At 38.8% G+C, this 23,599-nt stretch overlaps 4 protein-coding genes across 5 annotated transcripts in view; 3 read left to right on the forward strand and 1 right to left on the reverse strand.

Moving 5' to 3' along the window:
- Positions 1-4,802, forward strand: part of LOC129744927 (coiled-coil and C2 domain-containing protein 2A) — a 41,368-nt gene extending 36,566 nt beyond the window's left edge. Inside the window, exons 6-7 of the mRNA XM_055737688.1 lie at positions 4,141-4,477; positions 4,538-4,802. Coding sequence (XP_055593663.1) covers positions 4,141-4,444 — 304 coding nt within the window. The 3' untranslated portion in view covers positions 4,445-4,477; positions 4,538-4,802. The remainder of the gene's footprint in view (positions 1-4,140; positions 4,478-4,537) is intronic.
- LOC129744928 (peptidyl-prolyl cis-trans isomerase E) lies at positions 4,505-5,681 on the reverse strand. The gene is made up of 3 exons (XM_055737690.1): positions 4,963-5,681; positions 4,732-4,904; positions 4,505-4,673 (listed from the first exon to the last, which is right to left on the reverse strand). The coding sequence occupies exons 1-3, from the start codon at positions 5,560-5,562 to the stop codon at positions 4,526-4,528; spliced, it is 921 nt and encodes a 306-aa protein (XP_055593665.1). The 5' UTR covers positions 5,563-5,681; the 3' UTR covers positions 4,505-4,525.
- A 382-nt stretch (positions 5,682-6,063) lies between these two features.
- On the forward strand, positions 6,064-7,762 carry LOC129746331 (ATP-dependent RNA helicase DDX47). Its single transcript, XM_055739929.1, has 2 exons — positions 6,064-6,347; positions 6,405-7,762. Exons 1-2 carry the CDS (start codon positions 6,180-6,182, stop codon positions 7,713-7,715), a joined length of 1,479 nt encoding a protein of 492 aa, XP_055595904.1. The 5' UTR covers positions 6,064-6,179; the 3' UTR covers positions 7,716-7,762.
- Positions 7,763-17,606: 9,844 nt separating this feature from the next.
- LOC129743053 (transcription factor E2F5) overlaps positions 17,607-23,599 on the forward strand; it is a 128,139-nt gene continuing 122,146 nt past the window's right edge. The window contains exons 1-2 of one of the 2 annotated variants that reach the window (XR_008736585.1): positions 17,607-18,320; positions 18,394-18,503. Coding sequence is in view for 1 of the 2 variants with exons in the window: in XM_055734995.1 (XP_055590970.1) it covers positions 18,108-18,320; positions 18,394-18,503 (323 nt within the window). In the remaining variant the exon portion in view is untranslated. The remainder of the gene's footprint in view (positions 18,321-18,393; positions 18,504-23,599) is intronic. The other variant, XM_055734995.1, reaches the window with a different exon arrangement.

Below are 23,599 nucleotides of genomic sequence, written 5' to 3' on the forward strand. Positions count from 1 at the left end.
AAGGGTAAGTTTTTATTGTACAGGTAGATATTCCATAGAAGATACTAATCAAAACTATTTTTACAGGTGGCGGATGATCAACACTTTGGCACAAAGCGGCCACCCCAGAGCCGGTGTTAGAAAGTGGTGAAAAAAAGTTTATTTTTGAAAATGAATAAATCCCTTATTGAAAATGGGAGAAAATAATTGTTTTTATTGCTTATTGTATGCACAGCCAATATTAAACTTTAATTTTGAATTGAAATATAAATTTCATACTAAATACTGCCGGTTGTGTTGAAAGAAATAGCTGGTTTCCAGCAATCTGGATTGCTGATTTTCCAGCAATTTGAATTGCTGGAAACCAGCATAAACGTTTGCTGTTTTTTCCAGCAATTGAAATTGCTGGAAATTTTGCTGGAAAGTCAGCGGGACAAAAACCAGCAAAATTTTGCTGGTTTCCAGCAAAAAAAAATTTGCTGTGTAGGAAGTTGGATCTATGGTTGGTTCGACTTACCGGCCTTTAGGAAGAAAGATGGATTTACCGTTGGGGTCGAATGGGTGTTTTGTCGGTTACGGTCAACAGTCGGGTCTTTAGCTGGTAGATTGGCATTGTTCGGTCTCCGTTGACGATTCTTTTTGGGGCGATTCAGAATTTTACTGTCATCTTGTGGATTGGTTTCTGTCCCGGGGGGAGAATCGTCTGATGAGGTTTTCCAGAAACGCTTGGTGATTGAGGCCTTACTGATGGTAGAGTTGTCGCTCTCCTTGCTGGTGTCACTTTCGGAACTGCATTGAGATTCGTTGGTTCGTTCTTTCTCTTTAACAAGTTGGAAAAAAGTAGCGATTTGAGCAGTGAGGAATGCCACTTGTCTTCGTAGTTCGGCAATTTCCCGATCTTTGGCGTCGACGGAAGAACTGGCTTGGATAAGTCGCTGTTGTATGGAGCTGGTCTGGTTTTGGCGGAGTCTATATTCCTTTACGGCGTCGTTATGGGAAATCCCACGGTCGGTTTTAATCTTGATAATATCCTGTTCACCGATGAAAACGGGGCAAATGCGGCTTGTTGTGGGACGAGGATTTTGGCAGTTAATACAGTTTGAGGTCAGCTGACAGTTGGTGTGGTTTTTTTGTTCTCCGCAGATCAGGCAAACCGGGGCATTCTTGCAGTGTTTTTTGGTATGCCCAAAATTACCGCACTGCATACACATCATAGGTAGTGTTGGCGAGTTGGAGTTCGAATGAAGCCGAATCTAATGTAAGTTGGAGCTGTCGTGCCTTGAATAGTAAGAACGAACGTGTCCGTGGGGGTCTCCTTTCCGTCCACTTTCCTCAGGAATCTGTAGACATTGGTGACCCCTTGGCTGGAAAGGTCGCCCGCAAGCTGTTGATTTGATACACCGGCGACATCTTTGCATGTAACAATGCATTTACATGTGTTGAGGGTTGGATGTAAGGTGATATTAATCGGGGTAGAATCAATTAGTTCGTTGACGGCAAGTAGTTTCTCTACTTGTTTCGGTGACCTAACTTTCAGCAGGTAGGATTCCCTTTTGTCGTAGGGATGCCCACCAACGATTTGACCAGCAGCGCGTTCAACAGTTTTTGATATGATGAAGGCAGTTTAGCGGTGTTAGTGGGTTTCAGTAGGAGAAACTGTATTTCTCCGTGTTCGCCTTTCGGGTCCATCTAATCCGTTGTTCTTCTTGGATTCGAGTTGCTGGGAAGTGGGTCTAAGCCCCATGGAGGGGGGTTGTCCCTCATGATTCGGAAACACTGATCACTGGATCTTTTTTTTTTTTATACGGGATTTTCATCCTCTGGGATGATTCATCCCTAGATCACTGGATCACTGAGCACAGTTCCTTTTCACTAGAAAAAATCCTTTAATTAGGATGTCTGTGATAGACGATTAGAAAAAAACGCGGCGGTAAGGTTTTCAACGACGATGTTTTGCACTGAGGAGAAAGCGTCCTGTCTCAACGGCGGTTCGAGTTGAAGTGCTGCCTCTTTCGCTGTCGGTGATTTTCCACGTTCGTAAGGGTGCCTCCTTGTACTACTGCCGCCCACGCAGCGTTTTCTTCGTCCATCACCCGTCTCCACTCCTCGTCGAACCAGTCGTTCCATTGTATTCGTTCAACATGCCCAATGACGTTCTCCGCAGCACTGTTGATTGCTGTCTTGATGGTATCCCAACAGTCCTCGAGAGGGGCTTCGTCTAGCTCGCCCTCTACCGACAGCGCTGCTTTGAGCGATTGCGCGTAGTCTACTGCGACCTCAGATTGCTTCAGTCGTGCGAGGTGCCGAGATGGGCGTCGGTTTCGTATGTTGTAAACTACGGAGAGTTTTGGGCGCATCTTCATCATCACCAGATAGTGGTTTGACTCGATGTTGGCAGTTTGGTGCATCGACAGGATCTGACGTCGATGATGTCCGAGAAGTGTCGGCTGCCTATCAAAACGTGGTGAATCTGTGATTGCGTTTGGTACGGTGATTTCCAGGTGTACTTGTGTGGGAGGCAGTGCTGGAAAAAGGTACTACATACGGTCATTCGTTTGGAGACGTTTAAATCTATGAATCAAAGGCCGTTTTCGTTTGTCAGCTGGTGCTCGCTGAACCTTCCAACTGTCGGTTTGAATTCTTCCTCCTGGCCGATCTTAGCGTTATAATCCTCTATGACGATCTTGACATCATGTTTTGGGGAGCGGTCATATTCACATCCCAGCTGCGCGTAGAATTCCTTATTGTCGTCACCGGTACTTCCGAGGTGAGGGCTGTGCACGTTGATGATGCTGATGTTGAAGAATCGGCTCTTAATTCTCAACTGGCACATTCGTGGGTCGATCGTTCCCCATGTTTCAAGCCCGTGTGTGTTGCAGCAGCTCTGGTAGATGGCATGACCATCTTGGAACGTTCGTATCCTGAATTCCTTTCAGCAAACCTCCTGCAGCGTTACGATGTCGAATTTGCGGCTCTTCAATTCGTTGGATGAAATTCACCACAGGTTTTATGTCGAGTCCGTACCAAGCAAGAAAAAAAATAAAATAAAAATTTACGGAATTCAATCCACTTGACACAAAACACACGACGTATTACAGGACACGACACTTAACGTTCTTACTTAACGGAAAAAGGGTTTAAAATTACCTTTTTTGACGACCGGTTTCGGGCTAGATGTTGCCCATCTACAGGACGATGTCCGACTGATTACTTGAAGACGATTAACGTAACCAATTTCCTACTCTGCTGATGTGTCGCATCATGCGAACTTTTGGTTGATCAGGTTGAAAAGTGGAGATATAATCGGCGGGCATCTTCGTTCATCAACGGTTTCTCGGCCGTGCTGATGAACATAGACTCCCAAGCGTTAAGATGTCCAGGTTTACGTACGCATTTTTTAAATTTGACCTTTTCCCAGTCAATGGAATGGTCGAATTCTGTTGTGTGGGCGGCCACGCTCGATTCATTTATCCTTTTGTTTTCAACGGCATTCTTATGCTCTTTGAGCCACACTTTAAATTTACGGCGGGTTTGGCCGATGTAAATGGATGGACAACTTTTACATGGAATTTCGTAAATTCCAGATCTTTCCTCTTCTGGAATCTTATCTTTGAGTGAAACTAGCCGATCCTTCAAAGTATTCCCACTTTTGTACGCAGTTTTTAATCCATGTTGTAGAAGAATCTTACTTATACCATTAGTTAGTTTCGGATGAAATGGTAGACTAACTCTGTAAGATTCTTCTTTTTCCGGTCTGAAGGTAGTTGTATCACTTCTATGCTTTTTTCGGGCGTGTTTGCAAAGGATTTTCCGAACAAAATCATGGTGATATCCGTTCACAATCCCGGCTTCGTATATTTTCTGTTTTTCCTCTTCAAACTCGGGCTTCTCCATCGGAATATGATACAACCGGTGTGCCATAGAGTGGAAGGCGGCTTGTTTTTGAACCCCAAAATGATTCGGATGATTTGTCCCTGCAGACTAAAAGCACTTGACAGATGAATAATTTGAGAAAGTTCGGGACCACAACTGGCTGAATACAAAGCAAAAAACAACATCCTTTTTTTTATTGAAAATAGTAGGTAATGTGGTTGGAGTGTAGAACCAATTTTATCGATACTATATAGTTTCAGTTATTTAAAATTTCCCAACCCATTTTAGATACATTAGCGATCAGCTTCGCTACGCACTCGGCACCCTGGAAGTAGACACGTGTTTGGAGTACAACACGGACCGGCACCAGGAGGTATTCAATCAGCTATTTGCATCGTATCGCATCAATGGGTTCCCCATCAACATTCCCTATACCAATCTATCGACCGTTATCGCTCAAGTCCGGGGCACCGGTATCCACCTGAATTCGGAACCGAAGGTCGAATTCGCCCTCGGTGTTTTCCTCAAAGACTACCCTAGCAACGTTTACTCGTTGTGGATTTTTCTGGTGGCGCTGGTTCCCAAAATTTGATCTTTACTAACAGGACTGTGATAACAACTTACGGTAAGAGATACAGAGATACAGCAAAAATATAGTTACCGTTATTTAATGCTATCCTTTCAGTTCTCCACAAGCAACGATCGACACTTTCTGGTTCACTTTGCCTGCCTTGGAGCCACATCGTTCCATTTTCCGTACCACATCAGCGCCACTGATGACATTACCGAATACAACGTGTTTCCCGTCTAGCCATTCGGTTCTGAAAAAAGGTTTAAAAATCGGTTATTTAAGAAATACATTTTTCATTAATACCATACTTTTCTGTGCAAATGAAAAACTGGGATCCGTTTGTGTTAGGCCCGGAATTCGCCATCGACAATACTCCGAAGCCTGTATGTTTCAAAATAAAGTTTTCATCGGCAAACTTTTTGCCGTATATCGATTTGCCACCAGTTCCATTATTTGCCGTAAAATCACCGCCCTGACACATCTGAAACGTTAAATAAAAAATTATTATGTATTATTTTTTTATATTAATTTGAACTTACAAATTCTGGAATAATCCTATGAAAAGTTGAGCCCTTGAAGCCGAAGCCCTGCTCACCGGTGCACAAGGCCCGGAAATTCTCTGCCGTTTTCGGGACTATATCCGCTCTCAGTGACATTATAATTCGCCCAATATCGTTGCTGCCAATTCTGATGTCAAAGAAAACCTGAGGGTTCCGTTTTTTCTCTTCCGGTGCTTTGGCTTCTCGGGGCTGAGCTTCCTGGCCAGGACCACCTTCCCCAGCTGTTTCCCCATCACCATCCTCATTGTTCAACGTTGCCCCAGCGTGTTGCTGAAGCCAAGAATCCTCAGCCCAAACCGGCCTATTACTTCCTTCCTTGATGCGCTGCGGTTTGGCTATGTTCACTCGTATTGTTCGGCCACAAAGCTCCGAATCGTTCATGTTATCTACGGCAGCAGCCGCATCTTCGGCACTTTCGAACTCCAGGAAAGCGAAACCTCGATGCTTCTGCGATTCGTAATCTACCGGCATCTGGATGTCTACCAGATCCCCGAACGGAATGAACGCATCGTTGAGCAGCTTCTCGGTGACCTCATCCGAGAGGCCACCCACGTACACGGTCCGTTTATCGTTGGACATTATCTACTTACGGTTCAGAAGTAACAGGGAATCGAGAGGACACTTTTTAAAATCGGAACATAATGCTACCCGCCACTTGCAAAACGATTGGTAAACATTTTCCGGTTTTTTGATGATGATGATGATGACGATGATGATTGTTTTGATGCTGTACACGCACGCGTCAAATAACAGAAAACAGAGTGCTAGTTCGACCAACACGTTAATAAAACCCGATAATGAGAATATAATTTTCGTTTTAAAGCTATTTTTTTAATTGTTTTTGTTATCGTTAATTGTTATTTAATTCTTCTTATGTTGTCTACTGCTGGACTTTATTTGAAACTCGTATTGTTATTGTTATTTTTTTCAGTGAGGTAAAAAATACTGAATTTTTTCTTCAAATGAGACTTGAGTTTACCTCAGATTGAACTCGTTATCAACTCGATTGAGTTTTTCTAACCCTGATTTTGGTGAAGTATTTTCTGCATGCAGCCCTACTGTCACAACAAAAACAATCGCGCGGCGGGTTCGAAAACACGTTTTTCTATCGGCACCGGGAGGTTGCTGCATTTTTCATTTAAAATTCGATTTAAACCTCAATTTTTTATTTCGAAACTGCTAAAGTAAGTTTCAAAATGTCCAGTTCGGACAGTGAACATGAAAATCTTACTGATTTGGAGCAGGAAGACCAGCTTAATGGAGACTCGGACGAGGAAGTTCCACAGAGCGAAGGTGAGGAATCGAACGATAGTTCCGAAGCGGAACCGGATGAGGACCAGAAACCTGTTACATGGGAAGAAATGGTAAGTCTTTTTTTCAAGTTTAAATAAGCATTTTTTTTTAAATCGCTTCACTTTTAGGGATTGGTCGATACCTTGTGTGAGGCTTGTCGAGCGCTGAAGTGGAAGGCACCTTCCAAGATCCAAAGGGAAGCCATTCCCCTGGCACTGCAGGGGAAAGACGTCATCGGTTTAGCTGAAACCGGTTCCGGTAAGACGGGAGCATTCGCCTTGCCGATTTTGCAGTCTCTGCTCGATAATCCGCAACGTTATTTTGCTGTCGTTTTAACGCCTACCCGAGAGTTGGCATATCAGATTGCCGAACAGTTCGAAGCTTTGGGCGCTTCCATCGGTGTGAAATGTTGCGTTATCGTAGGTGGTATGGACATGGTTTCACAAGCCTTACAGCTGGCTCGGAAACCGCACGTTATCATTGCTACGCCCGGTCGTTTGGTGGACCATCTGGAAAACACCAAGGGGTTCAACTTGAAGGCAGTTAAATATTTGGTCATGGACGAAGCAGATAGAATTCTCAATCTAGATTTCGAAGTTGAACTGGACAAAATCTTGAAGGTCATGCCGAGAGAAAGAAGAACGTTCTTGTTCAGTGCGACTATGACCAAAAAAGTAAAGAAACTGGAAAGAGCTTCTCTAAGGGATCCTGTAAAAGTAGAAGTCTCCAGCAAATATCAAACGGTTGAAAAGTTGCTGCAATACTACGTTTTCATACCGGCCAAGTACAAAGATGTCTACTTGGTACACATTCTTAACGAACTTGCCGGCAACAGTTTTATGATTTTCTGCAGTACCTGCAACAATACCGTTCGAACTGCGCTGATGCTTCGAGCTCTGGGTCTCGCAGCTGTCCCACTGCATGGTCAAATGTCGCAAAACAAACGTCTCGCAGCCCTCAACAAATTCAAAGGAAAAAATCGACAAATCCTGATTTCAACCGATGTTGCGTCTCGTGGTCTGGACATTCCACACGTGGATGTGGTCCTTAACTTCGATATTCCAACGCACAGCAAGGATTACATCCATCGGGTGGGTAGAACGGCACGTGCTGGCAGAGCCGGAAAGGCTATCACTTTCGTTACTCAGTACGATGTAGAGTTGTATCAACGGATTGAGCATTTGTTGGGTAAAAAACTACCCCTTTTCAAGTGCGAGGAGGACGAGGTGATGGCACTGCAAGAGCGTATCAGCGAGGCTCAACGGACGGCTAGGCTCGAGCTGAAAGACATCGACGATCGAAGAGGAAGCAAAGGGAAAGGGAAGAAACGGGCTGGTGGCGATTCGGATGATGACGATACGGAGCAGTTCAATGGCGCCAGGAAGCGAATCAAAAACGGTGGTGGAGGTGGCAAGAGTAAAGGTAAATTTAGAAAGTAATGTTCATCAGAAATATTCTTTTAATACATGTTACAGTTCCGCTGTCATATGGTGTATTTTTTATTTGAAAGAAAGCATATTAGGCTAAGTGATTTAAATTAAACGATCAAAGACAAACAGAGGCTCACGGATTTGAATTTGAAATCAGAATTCCGAATTGTATATTAGGAGTTTTAATTCAAAATGCTTAATCAAGATTTGAATTTTGAACCTAAATTCTACATTTGGATTCTGAATTTCAAATTTTCAATTTGAATCTCAATCCTGTTACTGAATTCATCTTAATTCTGAAATTTAACTCTGAATTTTAATTTCGATTTGATATTCAATTTAAATTCTGATTCGATCTCTCAACGCTAAGGATTGTTTTTATTTCAAAATTGAGATAACAGTTTTTTTTGGATGCTTAACTGCCATTCTACGCATAAGTGTCTTATGCGTCTTTCAGGTCATTTCCACTTTTTTGAAGGATAAGTATTAACTTACGAATAAAAACACGAACAAGTACCATACTCTGTTCTGAACTTGAACGAAATTGTCATAAAGGTGGTTGTCTTTATGTTGAAGTTTCTACGCAAGGCTTTGTGAAAAATGCAGATTTTATGAAAAACCAATCCTCTGAACAATATTGAATAAATTTAAATTTCCGATAAGAATTTGTTTAAAAATCTTGTTGTAGCAAAATCAAACACATTCTGGATGATTTTCCGTTTTAATACTTAAACTGAATCGAAATTCTTAAAATGTTTTACCTACCACAAATAAAAAAGTTATTTTGAAAAAAGATGAAAACTGAGGCTGTTTTTCGGAAAAAAACATCCTTGGCGGTTCTGAAATTTAGTTTTGTTATTAAAAAATAATATGTGATTAAATTTTAAGGAAATGCAACAAATGGTTTACCAATCTAATGGAATCTGAAGATAACATGTACCTACGTTAGGCGGGTAGCGATGCAAATTGATAAGAATTTTTGGCTTCAAAACTACTTCATTTGCATGATTTTTTTCTAAATTTATGTACTATTGAAAATTCAGAAGTAATAAATGACACGATCGAAAATTTGAAAACTCATTTCAAATTTTGACTTATTTTTAAACCATCGAAAAACATTGGCGAGTTTAAGGTACCTACTTATAAAAATGTAACCTCAACATTTAAACATATGTGTATATCTAAAATTTCTTTGATTTTGTAAAAAAAAATAGAGTACTAAACATAAACAAGTAATTCAATAAGGCCATGTTTGTGAAATTCGGATTATTGGTTTGCATGTTATGGTTGTTTGAATTTTTAATACCGTCTTTTTCTGGATGATAGGTTTTTAAGTGTTAATACCTAACTTATAAGTAAAATACTTTGGATTACGAGGAAAAAAAGGACTCCAACCCAAAACTTAAAAGTTTAAGTATTTAGTTCAAATTTTCGGGATGAATCTTCCCAAACAGTGAAAATCCCAGAAATAAAAATTAGTTCAAAAAGACAAAATTTGTGCAAATTGCATCAGTAGGGGAGATGAGGGCATAACGAGCACCCAGGGCATAATGAGCACTACGCTTTTCTACGAAAGTATGTATTTTCTTAAATAAATTTTCATGAGGATTTGTTTCGTACTTCCTATAGTATTAATTTTTCACAAAAAAAGTAATCTCCTTATCATGTTTACAGAGATATTTAAAAAAAAACTAGCTTGGTTCTCAAGTTACGAAAATATTATAATTTTTGAGCACCACGAAATAAGCTCTTATGATCTTAAAATAACCTTGATCTATAATGTACGCACTGCAACATGATGTACACATTGTTTCTCAATTTTTACCATCATAAAATTTTTGATTTTTCACTTTTATCAATTTTAAAACACGTTTTTACTTAAATTTGTTGACTAGGGGCGTATAGAGCACCATATTATCGAGGCATAATGAGCATTTTCGCAGCGAATTAAAATTGATTTATAGCGCCACACCTTGACTAGTTTTCATGCGACGATTTAGCCTATTGGTAAGGTGTCGGAGAGGTAATCAAAAGACTAGAGTTAGATTTCTGTTCGAGGTGATTTTTTTCCATTTACAATTCATGATCGATTTTTTTTATTGTTACATTATAGGGCTAGTAGCATCATCCTCCGAACAAAGCACATAATGTATGAGCGTGCGTGAATTGTTTGTATTCTACAAACAGACCTAGATTATTTTGTTATTGCTTTGTTTAATGAATCTATGACTCACCTGACTTCATCGAATTGAATTCGCTGCTAGATTCCCCGGCAGAAAACGCACATCTTGCCCTGATTAATGGTGCTCATACTGCCTCAGGGGGGGTTCTCATTATGCCTCCACAGTGGCTGGTTTTCAGCTTTTGGCAAAATTTTTTAAAATGCATTTTTTAACGTTTTCATCTAGTTTTTCACGTTTCAGCCCGTTAGGGAATAGGCTTTTCAAGTGTCTGAACACGAAACAATAATGAAACCTCCATATTATAGCTATTTTCTATGGTTAAATAACCGTTTTCCTTAAGGTGGCCATTATGCCCCCATCTCCCCTATTTGGCAAATTATAGATGTGTAGATTGTTGAATTGTTTTTTTTTAAAGGTTGGATCTTCTGAATCATTCATTCAATTTCAGACTGAATGTTACAAAACTCATAGTTTACATGATAAATCAGGGGTGAGCAACCTTTTGAAACAACGGGCCACTTTTAATTTAAAATTCTTTCGGCGGGCCGCATCAAAATAAAATTTTTAGTAATAGTTTGCTGAGCTTTACGTTATTCTTTATAACGACAAATTTTATACAAAAAAATTAAAAAAAAAAAGGATAAAAGTCGTATTCATATGCTTGCATAAACATTTTATTAAATTAAACCAGCTGAAATTTAATAGGTTCAGCAATAAATCTTGATAATTTTCGAATAATTTGAATGTTTTGAGTGATTTGAAATGTTTAGCGAATATTCTTTTTTTTTTTTTCAAAAAGGAAACATCGTTTGCTTTCCTTTTATTCATTAAAATCGAAAAATTTTGCAGGTGTTTCTATGCTTCCTTAAAAGATTTGAACCGTTTTCTGAGAAAACCCCTTTTTTGTTCGAACCGATGCGATGGTTTTTTTCGTGATCACTTCAATTAAAAGTTTTCATGGAGCTTAACCATAACGATTTTTTTGTGCTCATCGAAAAGTTTTTATCACAACTCATTTAAATTTGGTCGTGAAGCCTTCAATAAACGGTGATTTTTTTATTTGAAGTTTTGTGTGAAATAATTGAAATGAGATATTGAGCATAGTTTCAAAATTGTTGAAAAAAAATTAATCAGATTTGTCCATGTACATTTACATTTTTGATTCTAGAAAATATATACAGATTTCATAAATTTTAAATTAAATTTAGATATTTCTGGGATAGGCTTTCTAAAGCTGAATCAGGACAGAAGAAAAATATCTTTTGAAATGGGTACATCCGAAGTTTTGTTTAATGGAAAGGTTGAGAACTAAGGTAATAGTTTGGCGCCTAGAAAAGAAAGGATTTTGTGCGGGGAAAGGGAGGAGAAGTGTTTGTTCTGGAAGATTACCGAAGAAAAACTCCGAAGAAAAAACCGTCAAACGATCGATAAGTATTGTTGTAGTAAATAAATTAATTAAAGTTTTGATTGCTTATTTTATTTTCCATAAATCTTATTTACCAAATAGGATGTGCTTTTAAAATTGGACAATTTAAATATGCACTCTTTGTCGAAAATAATTACCAATCCAAATTTGATCTAATGTTTTGCATTGAATGTCTTTTAGAAAAATTGAAATAATAAAAATTATAAAAACATTGAGATTGGATTACTAAGTATTCGAAAGTTTTTTTAATTACTATTTACGTAAAACTGATTGTATATGTTTTATGGAAAACTGTCGATTTGAGTTAATTTCTATTATAAGGGTACGTTTAAAAAAAAACCTTTCGAGCTCAAACAGGCCTCGGAAGGTTTAATGTTCTACTAATATTTTTTGTTTCTCTTCTTTATTTTCAAGAGCGAGTAAAGGCGCTTTATCCTTGGTCGATGACCAGAAATGATTGTACACTGAAATCCAAAACAATTCAACTAAGAAAGCTTAAACTTATATTTTCAAGATACGTTTATTAATTTCATAAAATTCTACAAAATGCTTTTGTTCAGGTTTTGTGATTTCTGTGTACAAAATAAATCATTTCCAGCCGCTAAAGGATGGTCCTAGTGATTGGAGTAATTAAGTTTCTTCACCAAGAAGCAATTTCTTAGCATGCTTCCAACGATACTGCCCATTTGAAACGTATGGTACTGGTGGTCCACGTTTCTTCCTGTTCCTGTGTTCCAGATGTCTCTGCGTTCTCTGCTCCACGGTAGGCCCAACCACTTTATGTTTTTGATCATTTTAATGTTTTAATGTTAAAATAATCAAACACATGAACAAAGAAAAGAAGAATAATAACAAACTTGTGTTATTCTTTGGGACTCAGACATAAGTTCTGGCTGTGGAAGTACGATTAGTGATTAGTGATTAGTGATAGGCTTTCTAAAGCTGAATCATGAAAATCTTATGACTTTGATAATGTGGATGTCTAATTTTTAAGTTGAATGACTCCTTTTAATCAATGTTTTGCCTATGAAATTTCTGAAAATAGCATCACACATAACACAAGTTAACAAAATTCACATTTTTCTAAGGTGCAAGGAATCTCAGAACTGATTTTGACTTACTCAGGAGCCCTGAATCCAAATATGTTTTCAATTAGTTTTTTTGTCAGCTCTTGTTTTCGAGATAACTTTAAAAATTAGTTTTTCAATTTATGTCCTTTATTTTTTGACAAAACTGTTAAATACAAATACTTATTGACCCAATTAGACCAGAACAAATATCAATTTCTTCTTTTGTCACCTCCCTTTCGAAATTTTTAAAAAAACCCGAAGGGGGGAATAAACAAAATTTGATGTATTTTATGAAAATTTTGAAAAATTTATTAAATATTTGAAAGATTACAAGAGCAGAAAACAGATTGTGGAAGATGGAAGTTTTATCACCTTTTGTTTTCTTGATTTTATTGAATTGTTCGATAAAAAATCACTTGATTTATAGGTTTTGTGCAATGATATTGTTTGCAATTTAGTTGCATAAAATCTTTCGTGCAATTCCTTCTTGAACGTCGCACGGGCAACCAAATCATTGTCCACATGTGGTGTTGGTGAAATTTTGCGAATTTTCCGGTGATTTTTGGATAGTTTTGTGCACGAAAATACCACCCGAACCGCTGCAAGATGGCCAAGTTTGATTTGACGGCGAAAAATTGCCAGTATCTGGACCGGCATCTCACTTTTCCGCTGCTGGAATTCTTGCTGCAGAAGAACGTAAGTTGTCAGAGAACGCCTTCCCTTCCTCCATTCCATCGTCTGCCGGGTTTTCTTTAGCGTTGTGCGCTTCTTCCTGCGCTTGGTTGCTATTTTTCTGCCTGCAGGCGCTCTTTTTTGCTACCGATTTGTCGATTTCCTGCTAATGATAAGAATTTTTCATATTTAATCTCAACTTGATCGAAGCTTGATCCGCCTGGAATGGTTCTTAGCTGACTTGTTTTCCGTAGTGTAGTTTGTCAGTATAATTTATTTAAGATTAATAGATCGATTGTTATTTTACACATTTTGGAATTCTATTTTTATATTCTTTGAGTGAAGAATAGGAAAACAAAGAAATACTGAGAACCGTTGCTGCCGGTGTCAAGCCCGGAAAAAGGATGAGACAATTTTTTTTAATTTTTTTTTTTTAGATTTTTTTTTATTTATCTATTTTTATTTTTTTTTAAATTTTTTTTTTCATTTTTATTTATTCATATATTTTTGTTGTTGTTTTCTTTCTCTTTCAATTTAGTTTTTTTTGTCATTAGATTTTTTTTTCATTATTTTTTCTTTTTCAAAATTTGGTTTTTTTTTAAATTTGTATCATTCATTTACTATGTTATAAGTGTTTTTCTTTGTTTGTTTTGTTTATTTATTCATTTTTGAATTTATCTTTATTGTTATTTAGTAAGTTTCGTGTATTATAAATTTGTTCTGTGTTTGTTCTTTTTTATTTCTTTTTTTTCTGATCATTCGGAGGTTGGGTTCTTTTTTTTTCAGATATATTCAAACAGTTGAAAAGGAGTGGGTTAATACATTTAAATACCATTCTCCTCCCCAATGCTCCAGTGGATGTGTATTTGCGGTTTATGAATTACGAGGGATTATTCTTAAACCTAGCTTTTTTCAATCACTGCACAGTGGTTCAAAATGCGAAAAACGTGATCGTTACTTATAACTTTTTTAGGTCACATTTTAGCATATCGGTGTCTTCGGAGAAGTTTGTCAGTAAAATCAGCTCTATAATAAAAAACTGTTATTTTTCTGATTAACCCCCCTACAAGTGAGATAAAATTTCTAACTTCTCTGTTATAAGTTTTAGCTCTTTGATGTCTTCGACAAACTTGTTTAAAATTAAATTTTCTACAACTTTGTCTCAGGTGCCAAGTTTCTAAAATAATTATTATCCGAGATATCGGCCAAATAAGAAACTTAACCTCTAAAAATCCGTTTTTTTATAATAACTTTTTTCAGTAAATTTTAAGTTTAATAAAATGTTCCACAAAGTTGTTTGTCTTACTAAAATACACCACTTTGTTGAACATTTCATGTTTGTAAAATGTGATACTGCAGAGCTATGTTAAAAAGATTACCGAAAAAAGGTCTTTTTCACGCCTTATTTTACAAACACCGGGCAACATCGGGCAGCCCGCTTTAGATGCAAAATAAAGTCGAAGATTTCGTCTACAAGATGCAGGTAAAATCGACAGTATCCACCTGTATCCAAGCTAGATACATCAATTTTACTTTTCCATGTTTGCATTGAAATCAACGATTTCTATGAAAGCACATACAGCGCATTCTACTACGTGTGTTTTCTTCTAGGTTTTCCCCGCGCGATGTCAGTAGCAAAGGTTTGGAAGCGCATTTGTATTATTAGCATCTCCAGCTTGTAGAGGATATCAGCTATTTCAATTGAACACACAATAACCTGTACTAATAATGCGCTTCCAAACCTTTGCTTCTGACATCTCGCGGGGAAAAACTAGAAGAAAACACACGTAGTAGAATGCGCTGTATGTGCTTTCATAGAAATCGTTGATTTCAATGCAAACATGGAAAAGTAAAATTGATGTATCTAGCTTGGATACAGGTGGATACTGTCGATTTTACCTGCATCTTGTAGACGAAATCTTCGACTTTATTTTGCATCTAAAGCGGGCTGCCCGATGTTGCCCGGTGTTTGTAAAATAGGGCGTGAAAAAGACCTATTTTCGGTAATCTTTTTAACATAGCTCTGCAGTATCACATTTTACAAACATGAAATGTTCAACAAAGTGGTGTATTTTAGTAAGACAAACAACTTTGTGGAACATTTTATTAATCTTAAAATTTACTGAAAAAAGTTATTATTAAAAAACTGATTTTTAGACGTTAAGTTTTTTATTTGGCCGATATCTCGGATAATAATTATTTTAGAAACTTGGCATCTGAGACAAAGTTGTAGAAAATTTAATTTTAAACAAGTTTGTCGAAGACATCAAAGAGCTAAAACTTATAACAGAGAAGTTAGAAATTTTATCTCACTTGTAGGGGGATTAATCAGAAAAATAATAGTTTTTTATTATAGAGCTGATTTTACTGACAAACTTCTCCGAAGACACCGATATGCTAAAATGTGACCTAAAAAAGTTATAAGCAACGATCACGTTTTTCGCATTTTGGACCACTGTGCACTGGGGGCTAATTGGATGGAAATGATATTTCGTGTTTTTATGTTTGTGAAACATATCTGTCTCCTGTGTTGTTTTTATAGTGTTTTAGTTCAAGTTCAAAACAAACGGTCCTAATCATTTTAAAATCTTATTCAAACGTAGGCAACTGTGTGAGGCGGGTAGGGTAGGGCGGTGCTCAAACGACAAAATAGGCTCTTGTATCCATATTTTGATGAATTTGCATGATTCTGTGATGTGTGATTCTGTGATAGGAATAATGTAGATTACTTCTCCTATTTATTCGAGCTATTAGTTTGAACTGGGCTTCTTTTTTATATATTAAAAGATTATATGAACTAAAATCCTTTTTTTTTCTTTCTTTTTTTCTCTTTTCTTTTGTTTTTCATGTATGCATGCATTACCGCCACTACCGCCAAATCAATTGGTTATACGATGACCCGGGACGTCGAGTTTGAAATAACTCGAGTAAACTTCAAGCCATCACCTAACATCAAAGGACCCCTAAGATGGTTTCGCAACATATGGCTCTCATCCCAAGGATTTTATCAACAGCTGAACATAGAGTTCTATAACATGGTGAGAGTGTTCCAATTTATTTTATTGTTTTAAATTATATATAAATACTGTAGTTAGTTTCGTTGGGATTAATTATGCGACCTGTCTCAAACCGCCAACGTATTTCCTCCAACTGGTATCATGAGGGGTTAGTTCACTATCTTGTTCTGCTTTCAGTTCATATTCATCCGAAGTGGACTTAAGGAAGTGCAGGATGGTATAACCAACGTCTCAAGATCGCTTACTATTCTAAGCTGCCTACTCTAAACTTTTATTTCCCCGACCCCTCTACCCACATTTCACTTTCAGCGTCAGCTTCCCACAGCTATTTAAACGCCACAAAAAAAAAAAAAAATAAAATAAAATAAAATCTTTCGTGCAATTTATTCCAATTGATTTGTTTTTCGCATTATTTTTTATTTTCCCCTCCTCGTGATGTTCGAACTCCGAGTGGCAAAAGAAGGATTTGAAATTAGTTTCGTCCTTATCAACTTAAAAAAAAACACGAGTAACTTTGGATTCTGAGAAAAAAAAAGATATGTAATTTTTTTTTTGTTATCCAAACCAGCAACAACCGGGAATTTGAACAAAATTTTAAAGAAAAATCAAACTTAATTGAATTTTTGATATTTTTAAACCCGTAAGTCAAATCATTTCGCAGTCTTCAACAAACTTGCTGAAAAAATTAAAATCTTCAATATTCAATATTCAATAACATTCTTTAATGAGGTCATAAGAAGTTGTAATCTTTTTTTTTTTTTGAATTTCTATACAATGTAAAATTCAATTTTTGAAAGCGTTATCCGTGAAACAAGAATATTGTGACAATATTGGAGTCCTTGATTGAAGAAAGGGTATTAAATTGATTGAAAACCAGCTTTTTTCAGCTCAGTGAATCAAGAACAAAAATATTTCACTTAAAACAATTTTAACATTGTTTGAAACGAAAAATAACGTCTAAATTCCTCCTACATAACGTTTTTCCAATAAATAAAAAATATCAATAAAAAGCTTAAATCATACAACAAAGTAAAAAATCTTGATGATTATGGGAAATTGTAACTGTAAATAAGTGACATGCATATCAACTTATTGATATTTCATGTTTTTGGTTTAGTAGGGACTGCTATTTTATGATCATTAACAGCCTATCATAGAAAAAAATCGTGAAATAAATTTAATTTGAGATGAGCTTCGCGGGCCGCACAAACATGTTTCGAGGGCCGCATGCGGCCCGCGGGCCGCGGGTTGCTCACCTCTGTGATAAATTACTGTTAAACCTACTTCCAAGATCTAGATTCCTCTTAATAGTTTCAAAATCTGTTTACTATTTTTTATTATGCACCCCAACGCTATGTGACGCCACAAATCCATTGAGAACTTTAGCCGAGACACCAACTACCGTTAGATTTCTTCCTAACGCCTTGGCCGGCCTGTTCTCAGCACAGAACCGGTTTCGTGCGTTGCTTTTTGACGTTCAGTTCCCAAACTTCGCAGCATATGATGTCATGAAGAAGAAAGAAAGAAAAAAGTGTACACATTCGCGCACACAACAGCACAGTTCTGCTTCTACTTTTCGTACTGAGGGTACCCGCCTGCTGTCGGTATTTTATTCAGTGTGCCTGTCCTATGTCTTCTCTGCTGCGCTGCCCTGCCTGCATTCTAATGGCGGAATTTCTCGTTCGGCCGCCCTCATAGAAACCAGTCTGTTGAGATAATAAGTGATATCGTTCTTGAATTAGTTGTCCATCGTTCTGTGACCGTCTACTAGATCCCGGTAACTATCGCCTTGTGGTGACCATGGTTCCTTGGTTTGCGCGCCCGTCGTAGTTCCGAGTTACGAAGATTTCGGTAATCACCAATCAATCTCACTCTAGTCGTCGTCTTAAACCCGCCGCAGCAAGTGCGATACGTCCGAGTGCGTTTCTATCGAGAGTTAGTGGTCCCTTTCTTCCGTTTTACGGTATCAAGACGTCGGTGCAGGGAAATAAATAATCAAGAGAGTCAGCTATCATCGGTGCAGTGCAATAATCATGTCGACCAAACTGCAGCGGGGTTCGTCTCAAGGCGGCAAAAAACGCAATCAACAACCGAAGCAAAGGCAGCAGAAGCAACAGCAGTTGACCACAACCGAGGAAGATCTGGATGGCAACGGTAAACGGCTCGAAAAGTCCCTGGCCACTATGACGGTCAATGTGGTTGATCTGCTCAAGCGGGCCCCACAAGGCATCCTTAATCTGGGTGATGTATGTTTTGATTGCGACACCACGCAAAGTGCTTAATGGGTATCGATAAAATTTTCTATTGCTCCTCCCACAGGCTACGAAACTTTTGCAAGTGCGCCAGAAGCGACGGATCTACGATGTGACCAATGTCCTGGAAGGGATCGGTTTGATCGAGAAGTCCGGGAAAAACAGCGTCAAGTGGCGGTAAGTTGAATTCCACCCATCGTCATACATGTATAGTTAGCTTCCCAGCTAGTAGGCGGTGGTGGCGCGCATATATGGAGACGATAATTCAAAATAGCAAAAATGGCGCCCGCGATGGGCACTAGGGAAGTGAAAATTGCGCGCATAAGCAATTTCGGTCTTGATGTAAGAAACGTTTTTATCGCGTTATTATTTTTTTTGGAAACTTTCCTGTTAACATGTTTTAAGTGTAATTTAAGCCTCTTTGTTTTGTTTACGTTATTCCATCATTACTTGGAAACGGTAGGTTGCATTGACGAGAAATGTTGTGTCCCACAAGAGGGTGCGGGGGATGCATTTTCCAAATTATTTTAATCAAAGGAGACTGGTCAAATTTGGATTTTCTGTGTGTACACAAATTATTTGCTGAAAAAGTTGTAGGTATTATTTCAAGGGAAGGAGTGACAGGTTTTTAAAGGCAGCTTTGTATTAATTTTATATCGAAAACAACTTTTTTGTTTCACAAATTTTTCTTCCACGATAGATTTTTCGACCGTAAAATGAATTTTTCTTGTCTCGTCAAAATTTTTCGAATCATATATTTACATCAGAAAACCAAGTTTCATAAATTTTTTCCAGTCTCCTTTGATATACAAGCAAGTCTTGAAATAGGTAGGTAACGAAATATTGTATTTAACTGAACGACCTTCCTCCTTTTGAAAAGGAAAAGATCGGTACAAAATCAATGCTAAATACTAACAGAATAATTTTCGAGCGGTTTTCATCAAATTTGCAAGATTTGAAATAATGAGAATGATTATTTAAATAAACTATTTCAAATTTAAGGTGATTCCCCAAGCAACAATGAAATTTATAAGATTTGGTAGGCACACTAGAAACCTTTGCTAGAAATCAGTTAAAAGTTTAATAAGACGGTTTCGAAGAGCAAATTGAAAACCGTTATTTTTTTTTGTTTTGTTTTTTTTGTTTATTTGTGACACTTTACCAACGTTTTGGCATTCGTGTCAATGCAGTTTAAGTTTTACAGTGTCTCATAGATTTTACATTTTTTAAGAATTGTAATAGTGATTTCTCATGCGAGTTTTCGTTTTTCAATATTTCAAAAACACTTCCTTCAATGTTGTGTTCCTCTCGGGCCTCCTTAAATCCGCGGCAGTCAGTCAGAATGTGTTGAACGGTTGTTAATACACCACAGAATTGGCACATCGGTGCAGAGCTTTTGTCGAATAAGTAGGAATGTGTCAATCTGGTATGACCTATACGTAGTCTTGTAAGAACTCGTTGATCTGAAGGGCATTTCTGATCTAAGTAGCTGTTGGGTGTGTATTTACTTTGCCTGAGGAAAGATTGGCTAGAATGCCATCGGTGTTCCCATGCTCTCCATGTTCCAGTTTTTATGAATCGCACAGCGTCTTGAGCGGGAATTCGAAAATCAGCGGATGGTGCTATGCTGTTTCGAGCGACATTTGCACATATGTCTGCTTCCTCATTGCCAACTATTCCAGCGTGGCCTGGTACCCAAGTGAAAGTGATGTTTTGATTTGTTAGATGAGTTTCAAGGGATTGGATCCATGGATGTCTTGAAGTCCCTTTGGATAGCGCATCTAGACAGCTTGCCGAGTCGGTCAGAATTAGGGTGGGTTCGTTCGTGTCTGCTTCCTGAACAGCAATATTCAATGCATATGCTTCTGCTGAAAAAATGCTACATTCTTTCGGAAGAGCGCGACTTATTTTCCTTGGTCGTGTGTAAACTCCAGCTCCACATTTGTTGGTACTTTTGGAACCATCTGTATAAAACTGCTTGTAGCCAGAGTATTTATTAATTAAAAATTCTTGGAATTTTGGAATAACTAAGGTTCTACTACTACTTGCTTTGATAGTTTTCCTCAAAGTGTTATCAGTTTTCGGAGGTTTTTTTTTTTTTTTTTTTTTTTTTATTATTTATGGTTGTTTGAAAAATGTTCCTTGATCTTTCTATAATTGACTCGCATCTAGCTATTCCTTTCTCAACAATTCGAATTCCCAATTGTGCTAAGCGTTGGGTCAGAAGCAGCCGAAATGGTAGACAACCAGACTCAGCCAACAGCGATTCTACTGGGCTTGAACGAAAAGCGCCAGACGACATTCTTACAACCTCATGGTAAATAGGTGAGAGCATTTCATCCATCAAATCTAAGTTACAGCTTGTAAGGCCTATCCCATACGTTAATTTAGATGTAATAAGTGAGTTACCAACCTCCAGTAAGGATTTGCGATGGCCTCTTTTGATCTTGTACCCGAGTATCCTCAGAATTCTTATTCGATTCGAGCAACTTTGTTTGACATGCGCAAAGTGCTGGCGAAACTGCAATTTATTATCCAAAAGCACTCCCAAAATTCTCAATTTTCTCACTTGTGGTATAGGTTCATTGTTGAGTCTGATAGGTCTACCACGTCTTCTATGCTTCTGTTGGCATAAGTGCATAAGCTTAGATTTGGGTGCTGAAAGCGTAAAACCTACAGCTTTTGTCCAATTTGTGACAGCATTGGCTGCTACCCTTAGCTGCTGACGAATTCTTGTTTTGTTCTCCCCTCTAGCAATCAGTAGTACGTCATCAGCATAAAGCAGTACCTCAACATTACTCGGTACGACTTCGAAAAGTGGTTGCATAGCTACCAAGAACAGGGTAACAGACAGCGTCGATCCTTGGGGAACTCCGTTCTCTGCTGTTCGTGGGCTTGAGAGCGTTCCGTTTGCGGAAACCTTAAAGGTTCTGTTTTCGAGATAGCTATGCAAAACATTGAGTAGGCGACCTTTGATGTTCCATTTCCTGAGAGTGTTCAGAATGTGCACCCTATTTGTTGTGTCAAACGCTTTTGAGATGTCGAGGGATACCAGTTCTATGTGCTCCAAACTATTCATTTTAATGTGTGTTCCGAGCTGAGCTAGATGTGTATCGACTCCTTGACCGGCGCGGAAGGCATGCTGACGAAGATCTAGTCGTTTTGTTATTTCGAGTTCAGTGATCAGTCGGCGGTTGATCATTCGTTCGAATATCTTGCCCAAACAGCTTAGTAGTGTTATCGGTCTGTACCCTTCTGGTGAACTACGATTTCCATCTGGCTTAGGGATTGGGATAATAATGCCCTCACGCCAAGATGTTGGAAATTGTCTCGACGTCAGAATTCGGTTGTAAAGCTGTAAAAGTGCGTATTTGGAAGGCTCCGATAGTTTTTGTAGCATAGGATATCCGACATTGTCTTGACCAGTGGAGCTTCCTCCACGCCTATCTAGTGCCCATAGTAGCTCATGCATCGAAAAATCAATGTTGTACTTTTCTTCAAGATGTGGTCGGTCAGCGCAAGTGGAAGAAGATTGGTTAATTTGACGCCTATTTGGGTGACTGGATTTCAAAAACCGTTTCTCATATTCGTCTGCTAGGACGTTGCAGACAGTTAGACCATCGCTAGTCGTTCCGGTTGGTAGATGAAGATATTATGTTGCAATTGCTTCGTTTGCCTTGGAGACGGTTAACACGGTTCCAAACTTCGGACGATGGGGTTTCCGGACTGATGCTCTCGATAAGATCTTCCCAAGATTTTTGTTTTGCATCATGTATCAATTTTCGACAGACAGATCTTGATTCATGGAATCTGGATAATGCTTCTGGTTTTTGTGGATCGGTATCAGAAAGCCTTCGCAGTGACCGGAGCGTTTTACGTCGTTTTTTGATAGCGGATTCGATATCTGAATTCCACCAAATAACGGCCTTTTTCCCAGGTTTGCCACTTGTTCTAGGAATGGATCTTTCTGCTGCTTCAATTAATCGTTCAGTGAACTGATCAGCCGTAATAGGTTCTCCCGGGATGAGTTTTTCACTTGTCATCATTGCGAAAGCTTCCCAATCTGTATGTTTATAAAGCCATTTCCGTTGTCTCGTTGGTTCATCGCTACTGCCGCGACATTGTATCAATATTGGAAAGTGGTCGCTATCGGAAGTGTCTGCAAGGATATTCCAAGTAAATTTTTGCGTCAGCGTCGGTGAGCACATTGATACGTCCATGGCCTGCGTTTTCCCAGTTGCTGAGTCAACACGTGTGTGTGAACCGTCATTCATCACCACAAGTCTGTTCGTTGTGGCCACTTCCAATAGTTTTTCCCCTCTTCTTACTGCCGGTGTAGACCTGCGTGTGATGTGACTGCCCCAGGCTGAATGGTGAGCGTTCACATCTCCAAGTATCATAAGTGGTTTGGGTAGGGACGTGATTAGTGCGCCTAAGTTATCTACAACATCACTTTCACTGGGTGGGAGATAGATTGAGACGATGGTCATCTCTACTGGTGAGTAGACACGAATCGCTACTGCCTGGATACCCGTATCAACAGGAATCCTTTGAAAGGGTATTCCAGTTTTGATAGCTAGAGCTACCCCTTGTCTGCTATGAGTGGAGCAAGGTCCCATTAGAAGGTGGTAGTTGCGACCGATGAAGTTCTCAGCAATGTTGTTAGAACTTGCATTTGTTTCTTGCAAGCAGATCACAGACGGTTGATACTTGGAGATCAGCAGTAGAAGTTCGTTGCGATGAGTTCGTAGGCCTCTAATGTTCCACTGAAGGGCAAGGGCTGAGCTGCTAGATATTTCTGGTTCCGATGAATCTGTGGAAAGACAGTGTGCTGCAGTTCGCGAATTGCAAGGACGTGCTGGTATACTTGCCGGGGAAGGCATCTCCCCCGTGTCAACTATCGCCGGAGGTTGTTCTGGTATTCGCAGCTCTGCTGAATCGGTCGAGGCTGACACGGGGAGGTGCTTGTTTGCTGGATTCCTGCTTGAAGTTGACGGTGTGCAGTGCATTTTAGTAATTTGCGGTTCCGGTAAATCTGTGGAAGGACGGTCGGCTGCATTTCTCAAATTGCTAGAACGTATTATTATACTTGCCAGAGAAGGCATTTCCCCCGTGTCAACTGTCGCCGGTATTTGTTCGGGTAATCTCGGCTCTGCTGAAGCGGTCGAGGTTGACACGGGGAGATGCTTGTTTGCAGGATTCCTGCTTGAGGCTGACGATGTGTGGTGATTTGTCGAAGCTAGGCTACAGATGTTGAATCTAGTAGTACTTGT

The sequence above is a fragment of the Uranotaenia lowii genome, chromosome 2 (assembly GCF_029784155.1).
Source record: "Uranotaenia lowii strain MFRU-FL chromosome 2, ASM2978415v1, whole genome shotgun sequence".
NCBI lineage: Eukaryota > Metazoa > Arthropoda > Insecta > Diptera > Culicidae > Uranotaenia > Uranotaenia lowii.

Coding starts and splice junctions, on each gene's coding strand:
- LOC129744928 (XM_055737690.1), bottom strand. CDS start 5,562: ATGTCCAACGATAAACGGACCGTGTACGTGGGTGGCCTCTCGGATGAG. Junction 4,905..4,962: donor ATAGGATTATTCCAGAATTT/GTAAGTTCAAAT, acceptor TTAACGTTTCAG/ATGTGTCAGGGCGGTGATTT. Junction 4,674..4,731: donor TTTTTCATTTGCACAGAAAA/GTATGGTATTAA, acceptor ACCTTTTTTCAG/AACCGAATGGCTAGACGGGA.
- LOC129746331 (XM_055739929.1), top strand. CDS start 6,180: ATGTCCAGTTCGGACAGTGAACATGAAAATCTTACTGATTTGGAGCAG. Junction 6,348..6,404: donor CTGTTACATGGGAAGAAATG/GTAAGTCTTTTT, acceptor CTTCACTTTTAG/GGATTGGTCGATACCTTGTG.